The following is a 9,552-nucleotide window of genomic DNA, read 5'->3' on the forward strand; positions in this document are numbered from 1 at the left end:
TGACAGCCAGAGAACCAGCATTTTAAAATGGTAAGGGAAAGTCAGCAATGGCAACATGCATACCTCTTTATTACAGATTTTCTTTTCAAACAATAGAAGCATGTTTCCTACCCTTAAGCTGGCCATACATCCACGCTAAACAGTGCGGATGGATACATTTGCAGTGCTGGCAATTGTATTCCGACAGCCCACATCCACAGCTGCCAGAATACCCAAATGGTGCCTGCCTCTGAATGGATGTAGTCACTGTTCAGCAGAGAATTTTCTGCCCCAGCTCCTTTGACAAACGTTGACCATAATATTGACTTTTGTTGAGCTGGGTGGTGCTAACAAGGCCAACCACTGTTGGAATTGGCCGACATTCTGTGTATGTCCAGCTTCTAAAAGGGAAACGGTCATAATGGTGACACCTGATTAGTACCCAGGCTCCCCTGTATCCTATTCTAAAGAGAACCTGTCAGAACAAAATATGAGAACTGGTGCAGGTTCCAGAGCTGTCATACTCAAAGTGGCTGTAAAGGCAAAAGGTTTTTTAAGATAAAAAAACCTTCTGTGTGCAGCACCCCCCTAACACTTACCTGAGCCCCATCTCGATCTAGCGATGTTGCACGAGAGACTCAGCTGTCCGGGACTCTCCTCCTCACTCTCTGAGACAGCAAAGCATCATTGGCTCCCGCTGCTGTCAAAGTCAGTGAGCCAATGAGCTGGGCCGGGCCACGGTTCCATGTCTGAATGGACACAGGGAGCTGCAGCTCGGCTCGGGTGCTCCCATAGCAACAGAAGGGAGGGGCCAGGAGCACCGAAGAGGGACCCGAGAAGATCTGGGCTGCTCTTGCAAACCACTGCACAGAGCAGGTAAGTATAACACGTTTTTTTTTTTTCTTTTAAAAAAAAAAAATAACAAAAGAGACTTTAGTATCACTTTAATCCGGCCATAAACGGTTGGAATCTCGGCCAGTTCAGCAGGAAACCGGCTGAGATTCAAACCTGGTATGGCCAGGCTAAATATACCAAGCTAATCAATCGATTCTCCTGCCAGCACTGTCTGTGTTGATGGGGGAATCGTGCAAATTTCTTTCCTACAACCTGTGGTTAAAGAAAGGGGATTCACACCATCTATGGCCTGCCTTACTCTTGCAAACATATGCATATTAGCTGTTTGGACACCTAATACACAGGCACATGTTCCAAGTAAGAGACCCACAAAGTAGTGATCGGGATGATAGTCCTGGAGTTTTTCAACTTTCAAAAGGAAAGTCAAAAGGAAAAAAAAAAAAAAAAAAAAAAAAAAAGCAGCTTTCATATTTGTGAAAAGTTCAGACTTTCATTGCCTTCCTCTACCTTCATAAAAAAGAAATCTGTGTCTGCTCAGCTATCAAAGAAGCCAACTGCTTACAGGGGTCACCTAAAACACAGTGATTTACTAAGGGTCCTTTCATACGGGCGGTCCGCCCCGGCAGACTACGCTTTGCTCAGCAGGGGATCGTGACGCTAATCCCCGCTGAGCAGGCGGATGACAGGTCTGTCTCCGCTCACTGTGCTGGGACGGACCTGTCAGAGCCCCGCTATCCTCTATGGGGAGATCGGATGAAAACGGATCGCCTGTCCGTTTCCATCCGATCCCATGCAATCCACCAGATGGATGGAAAATAGGGTCATCATCCATCTGGATTTCATGGACAGGATCGGATCGGAGAGCAGCGGACATGTCACCACTAACATCCGCTACCCCATAGAATTTATGTCACACTGGGATTGTTTTGATTGGTCAAAGTACATGTCGGACTATCTCAAAAGTCCTGGCAAAATCATATCCTGTTCATTCAAGTCGGATGGAAGAAAGACAGAAGTAGGACAGATGTCGCAGGGCAAAGTAGGATGACGCGTCGCACCAGTGTGAACCCTGTCTAAACTGGAGAGCACACAATCTGGTGCAGCTGTGTATGGTAGCCAATCAGCTACCAACTTCAGCTTGTTAAAAGCGGAGTTCCACTGGTTTTTGAGTGTAAAAAAGATGTCAGAGCCTGTAACGACTCTGACCCTAGCGCTCAAAATGGAAAAAAGGTCACTAATCTACTTGCTACTGTTATAATGGTAAATACAACAATGTTAGAAACAAGGGTATATTTGCTTATAAAGCAAATATTAACAGCGCTTAATACTATATGCTACTACGACTAGTGAAAAGATGATGAAGATAATGCATAATTTACTTGTAATCACAATCGCCCCAATACTAGCATTCTAATGATCGTGTAAAGGACAATGAAATTATGCTGATCTTGTTCATGGTAAACATAAAATTATAAAGAAAATCATAAAAAGAAATAAAAACGCAATCCTTGACATTCAGAGGGGTGAGCTGACGCTCTATCATGACAAGCTGTTTTCAACTTCATACATTGTAAGCCTAACTTGTATCAAGGGGGGAATTGGTATCTAAATAAACAGGTTAACACTATGAAGAGTTTCCTCCCTCTTTATTCTCACATGCTTTTCCAATGACACCCATATACCGTGACCCTGGAACATTAAGAACCGTGATGGGCAGAGCAGTCTAAGTGATTATGGGCTATTCTGAATTTTACCTCTGGTAAGCATATAACCATAAGGGTTTTGCCACGCGGTGTAACAGTGAAGGTTTTCTATCATCATTGAGGATAAGCACCAAGTTTCATATGAATGAGAAACTATGTTTTTTCACCACACTCATCTGCATGTATGAGACTGGAAACTGTGCTTTAATACCAATCCATTTAAACCGTATGCACAGGACTCTCAGAGAGGGTTATCCTCTGATGCAATGTTGGGACACATTTCCTTGAACCTTTCATAAATAGATTTATGTTTACTGTATTTACTGATTAATGTCAAGGATTGCGTTTTATTTCTTTTTATGATTTCCTTTATAATTTATGTTTTATGTTTACCACGAACAAGATCAGCATAATTTCATTGTCCTTTACAATATCATTAGAATGCTAGTATTGGGGCAATTCCGTTTACTTCCCCTCCTCTTCCCGGCGCTGACTTTGTGAGTGTGGGCGCCCGGCTGTGACAGTTTGCGGCTTCACAGTCGGGCGCGCACTCTGCATGCGCGAGCTACGCTGCGCTCTGTCAATGGCCAGGCAATGTTCTGGGACCTGTGACATGTCCCAGAACTTTGCTGGGAGGGAGGGAGGGGCCGCCTAGGCGGCCAGAAGTCGGAAGGAGGAAGTGGAACAGGAAGTCTCACTCCAAACCAGGTACCAGGCCCCCCGCCCCCCAAAAAAATGACATGTCAATTGTGGCATGTCAAGGGGCGAGGAGTACTTAAAGCGGAAGTTCCACTTTTGGGTGGAACTCCGCTTTAAATTATGCTTTGACCAAAAAAAAACTGGAAGCTGATTGGTTTCTATGCAGAGCTTGCACTCTCCAGTTTTAGTAAATTAACCCCATGTATAGTGCCAGGTACCAAGTTCATGACAGGTTCTCTTTAAAGCCAAAAGAGAACACTTCAAGGGCATTCCGCTGGCATATCTAACATGTACAGGGAAATAGATAAATGGACAGATCACTGTCTGTCTAAATAAATGTGAGCCACAATGACAGTTTGTGTTGACAGCACAGTCCCAACTCTACAACCACAATCCAAATTTTACAACTTCCCTGAAATAATGTTACGGCAGCACATTGCTCTATTTTATACACCTATAATGGAGTTATCAGTCATGTGTAACATAAAGAGACCTTTCAAGAGAGAAATATATAGGCTGCCATTAAAGATGAACCCGGGGAAAAAAAACAGTAAGTAAATTCTTGTTTTTGCCTAGAGTACTATTAAAAAGTACTTTTAATTGCCATTTCCTTCGTTCCCCCTCTACATGTGACTGGACCCTCAAAACGAATTCTTCAGCCCTCCATACATCATTACATACAATGCAAGACCAGAAATCCTGCATTGTAAGTAGAGATGAACTTGGGCATCCTCCGAACTCATCTCCACATCATTGATTAAATTTGGGCACGTGTCCATATAAGGGCACTGATGTCACCAGCATCCCGCCCCTTTGTTTACAAGTGTTGCAGGGCAGGGAATCAGCCTGCAGCTGATTGGCTCAGAAAATAGTATGAAGTGGCAGTTTGGATAGAGATGAGTTTGAAGGATGCCTGAGGCTCATTTCTAATTCCATGTAAAGATGCCAAGGGCATTGGAGAGAAGAGGAGAATGCCAGCAGCCAGGGAGTGAGGGATAGGGTAAAGTAATTGTGCTTTTTAATGGTACCCCCAAGGCAAAAATTAGCATGTAACCCTTTGAGTGCAGAGAAAGCCCCACTACTACAAGGGGATTTTAATAGCTCTAGGACCAGTTCACACCAGTGGTTTTTTTCTGCAACAAAAATGCATGGAAAGTAAGTTATATAGTTTCCAATTACATAGTTCACACCAGTGCTTGCAGTTCCAGGACTTTCCAGTTCCAGAAAAAAAAAAAAGTGGAACATGCTGCACTTTTCCTGCATCAGACCGTGGTAAAACGCACCAAAAACGCACTAGAATGCATCTAAAATGCACCAGACCCTAGTACTGTAAAAAACTGGCATAAAAGAAGAAACTCAGAAAAAAAGAAAAATAAACATCTGGAATACATCTGGGAATTGCACCAAAAACTTGTTAAAAACAGGCATGCAGAAGCGCTTCCAAAATGGACCTGGAGTGCATTTTTGTAGTGTGAACCAGCCCTTAAGGTGTTATCTCACCTTTTGGCCCCTTTCACACTGATACGTTTTTCCTGCGTTTTTACCCTGCAACAAAAACACAAGAAAAATGTTTCCCTTTGAGCCCACGTTCGCATTGAGCCATTTTGACATATCAAAACACATGTCAAATCGCCGCCTATTGCCAGGGTCTTGCCGAGAAAGTTCCCCCTGTGGATAAGGACCCCCCTGTACTGCGCATGCGCTGCACTTGCGGAGTACGAAGGACTACGGAGCCGCTGAAAATTGCCGAAGAACAGCTGATCGTCAGCTGTATACGGCGCCTGCGCACTACATTCTGACCTAAGTCCATGTTAAAGCCCCACCATCCAAGTGGACACAGAGCTAGAATATTAAAATGCCGAGCGCAGCGTGCCCAAAGCGTGGCGAGCGGCCTGTTACAAAGTGTTTTTTTTTTTTTACTATAGTCTCGGCACGCAGGCGCCGTGTACAGCTGACTCAGGTGTTCAGCTTTGGCTCTTTTCGGCGGCTCCCTTGTTGTTACTACTGCGCAAGCGCTGCGCCTGCGCACTACAGGGGGGGTCATTATCCGCCGAGGGGAACTTTCTTGGCAGAACACCGGCACCGTCCGAAACGCTGCAAAGCTGACTTTGCGGCGCCGCCCCAATTCCCAAAAGTAGTTCCTGCACTACCTTTGGTGACTCCGGGGGCGACTTAATTTGACATCTGTGCATGAACCCGAAGTCAGACTGAAATGCTGAAATTGTGCGAGGTCAGTTAAACTCACACGATTTCAAGCCGGCCCTCAGTATAAGTGTAGTCTAGATCCTATAGGACTTTTCACACCACTGTGCTGTGGGTGCTGTGCGTTTTGAAAAGTCCTGCATGCTGCATCTTTGGTGCGGTGTTGAAAAACGTACCAAAAAACACAGCTTCCTATTGAAATGAAATTTGAGGTAAAAACGCACAACGATTTGCGTTTTTGAATCACATGACCATTTTTCACAGGTGCGGGCAACTAAAAACTTACCGGAAACGCATATAAAACACAGCAAAATTACTGTAAAAAGTCATATGCCTTTTGAATGTGATTCTGCTACAGAGCAGTGTGAAAGGGCCCTTACTGAAAAAAATTAAAAGGTGAACACAGTGCACACCCCCCACATTGCTCTCCACTGTACTTACCTGGGTTGCCGAGCTGTCAGCACCCCAGTAGCTTCACTGGCCATGGGATTTGAAATCCCTGCTCTTCTCCCTGTCAATGTGTCAGTGCTGACCAATCAGAATCCATCTGGTCTGTCCAGGAAGCGCTGACAGAGGAAAAGGAAGAAGAGCAGAGATTTGAAATCCCTGAAACATTGGAAAGGGGGGGGGGGTGCTGACAGCTTGGCAACCCCAGAGGTAAGTACAGCAGGAATTGGAGGGGGGTGTACAGTGTTAATTCTGTAAATATGAACACTTTAAGTAACTCCTTCTAAAGATGCTGTGGAGGACACCAAAGGGCCCCTTAGGTCCCCAACACAACTGCTTATCACTGAGTACCCCACATGAAGTATAAATGGGCCCTCAATCCCATAGGGCCCCTGTACACAGATTGCTTGTCACACCAATCACCTGGCATTACCTCTCTATAGCACTAGCCCAGTACAAGCATGCAGCCAGTGATGTCAGGACTCCAGATCTGGGTCACAGGATGACATCAAGCTCCCCCATGACAGGTCCCTTTAATTCCATCCCAGGGACAAGGCCAGGGCTGTGCAGGCACACAGGGTCAGTCCATGCCTGGACCATACCATGTCAGGGCGCCCCCCCCTTCCTGGCTCTCCAGGCCTATGCCATGCCCGCAGAGGCCCAGGTGAGATGGTGGAGGAGCCCGGGCTGTGTGATGAGAATAGCCGGCCGGGGGAGGACTTACCTGGGGCACTGCAGTCCGCACACACCTCGCCCCTCTGCACCTTCCGAGACATCCTCAGGGGAGAGGAGGGGATCACCTTCTGAGCCAGGGCGCTGCGATCAGCCGCTACCAGTCCAGAGAAAGCCGGCCGAGCGTGCCGGGTGTCCGGGGATCAGGGGAGAGGAGCTCCGTCCTCGCAGCCTCCTTCCCTCTCCGGTATTCCGCCTGTGATGGTCCGATCCCCGGCTCTGTACTCAGGATCTCTGCAGCTCACCCAAAGCAGAGTGCATCGGCTGCAGGAAACTGATCGAAGCCCAACCCATCCAACAGGAGGGGCCATATTCCAGCTTCACCCCCCCGGGGGTATGGGAAAAGGAAATGGGAGACGCAGGAGGAGGAGAGGAGGAGGAGGAGAGGAGGAGGAGAGGAGCTCTGACACACCGCACTCTGCATGGACAGCTCCTGTCACTTCCATATCTGCCATCCACTTCTCATCCATGGCACAGTGCTGCCCTAAAGGAAGGGCACACACACAATCCTCACATCTTATGACCAGAAGTTCACACTTATAAAAAAATTCTAACCCTGACACTAATACGAACCAACGCACCTATAGCGTCAATGTGCATTTGTACGCGTTACAAAACGCACCCCGGATGTTGTTTTTTTAAAGCGGAACTTCACCCAAAATGGAAAGTTCCTCTTGTTTGCATCCTCCCCTCCACTCCCACATTTGGAACTTTTTTGGGAGGGAGCAGGTAGCTCATTTTTGACAGGTACCCGCTCCCACGTCTAGTTCGATGCGCCACGGCGATCTGAGCCAGAAGTTGGCTCCCCCCTTCCTTCCCCCGTAGCCATACCTCCCAACATTTTGAGATGGGAATGAGGGACACCTACTAGCAAACGTATGTAGGCATAGGACACGCCCCCTGTCATACCCCCTTAAAGGAGAATTACCAAAAAAAAAAGTTCAATAAATCCACAAGGGCTTTTTTTTTTACCACTACTATTCCTTTATATTGGCTTTTAAAATCTACAAATGCAACAATTTAGAAATTGGATGAAAGGTTTAGCACTGGGAAACACTTTTTGATAGATAAAAAGTGCATTTTATATACAACTATAGTTGTATATAAAAGTTGTAAGTTGTAAATCCTCAAGGTTTTTCACCAGAATGCATTCTATACATTAAAGCGGAGTTCTGGCCAAATATATATATTTTTTTTTTTTTAATTGATCCAAGCATTATTCATTTTTGAATTAAAAAATGATTATACCTGCCAAATTATGGAGCTTTCTAAAATATACATTTATTACTTATAGTTTTCTCCCTCCTGTTGTGGCCGTTGCCATAATGATTGTGGGCATGTGAAGTCCAAGCGATATCTCCTGGATAAGGTTTGGAGAGGTGCATGCTGGGTAACCATGCACATGCGCGATTCACCAACGGCCATAGCGCCGATTTTTTCTAAAGTTGCCATAACGACGGGCGGCGTGTTATGGCAACATAAATAAACATATCTTGGCGCTGTGATCCGCCCTAAATCACCTCTCCTGTCAGGAAATAACACAATTTTTGATCACAGTACTGCTCACAGACTCAAGGGAAATGATGACACATAATTTCCCAGGAACCAGTGTTGCCAACCTACCAGACTGAAATTTACTGGCACGACACCCAAATTTTACTGGCACATCCACGTTTTTACTGGCATCTCCAAAAGCTACAAAATTACAATTTTAAATGCAAATTTCAGTATTTAAGCTACAAACAATATATAATTAGCAATGTGATTTAAGGTAGATATTAAGGTAAAAAAAAAATCTCTTTTTTTTTATATAGTAGGGGCAGGTTATTATAACCCATCAGTTTTTGTCCCATATGCCCACAGAGAGAGACCGCTTTGCATTTGCCCCCACAGTAAGGGCCAAGAGAGCCCCTCAGCCAGTCTGCAGTGCCCACAAAACAGACTGCTGACCCCCCCCCCCCCCCAACCCTTTCCTGGCTCAGGAAGGGCATGATATGGTGCCTAGGGCCCCCTGGGCACAATATGAAATTGACTGCCTGCCTGCCTGGACGTTGGACCCCTCAGTGTCAGTGACAGTTTTCAGGCAGGTGCCAAAACCCCCCCAACCCCCCGGCTCAGAGACAGACAGGAAGGCAAGAAAATTGACTCTGACAACATGTGCAGCTGCACAGATGATGATGACACCTGAGTGCGACTCACTGTGACCTCATCAGACCAACACGAGCGGCACACACGTCCCCTCCTCCAGTGACAGTTTCTCTCCACTAGTCTAGATGGATGGCACAGAGTGGAGAAATTTGGAGTATACAGTATAGCATGCAACAGAGTTAAAGTATAATAATAAATATAGCTATAAAAATATATAAGTATAAAAAAACATTGTTGGAAAAATTACCATTATATGTATACGCACATAGATACAAGTGCGCGCACGCATGTACACCCACACCCACCCACAGAGGTATATGCGCGCACATGCGTGTGAGCGCACACATTGGCGCAAACCTATGCACAAAACGTGAATACACACTAAACAGCAATAAGACAAATGGTGTGTAATCAAAAATATATAAATATACCATAATGCTTGATGGAAAGTCATTGATACACATAAATCCATAGGATAAATACATAGTAGGCCACCCACAGTCCTAGCCTATAAAAAAGGCAACATCCTACCACAATGGTGCACATCCACATGGGAGATTTAAAATATATACAGTAAAGTTCAGTGTACAAAGTGTAGTGGTTAGCAGTAAATGAGGTACAGCACAATGTACAGGATGAGGAGTATATAATGCACAATATGCAGAATAGAGCAAAGTGAAGTGCAAAATATGTATACTGAGTGGAGTGGCTGTGCAGTATAAAATATACAGCACCAGAAATTGAGTGCAGTGGTGCTGTTCTGCATAAAAAGTACAGTATAAAGGAG

General features: G+C 45.4%; 1 protein-coding gene across 3 annotated transcripts in view; it reads right to left on the bottom strand.

The window, feature by feature from the left end:
• GIT1 (GIT ArfGAP 1) overlaps positions 1-6,945 on the bottom strand; it is a 249,322-nt gene extending 242,377 nt beyond the window's left edge. Inside the window, exon 1 of one of the 3 annotated variants that reach the window (XM_073616833.1) lies at positions 6,610-6,945. In XM_073616833.1, coding sequence (XP_073472934.1) covers positions 6,610-6,661 — 52 coding nt within the window. In that variant the 5' untranslated portion in view covers positions 6,662-6,945. The remainder of the gene's footprint in view (positions 1-6,609) is intronic. The other 2 variants (XM_073616835.1, XM_073616834.1) reach the window with 2 other exon arrangements.
• Between the last annotated feature and the right edge of the window lie 2,607 nt (positions 6,946-9,552).

Source organism: Aquarana catesbeiana, linkage group LG02, assembly GCF_042186555.1.
Source record: "Aquarana catesbeiana isolate 2022-GZ linkage group LG02, ASM4218655v1, whole genome shotgun sequence".
NCBI lineage: Eukaryota > Metazoa > Chordata > Amphibia > Anura > Ranidae > Aquarana > Aquarana catesbeiana.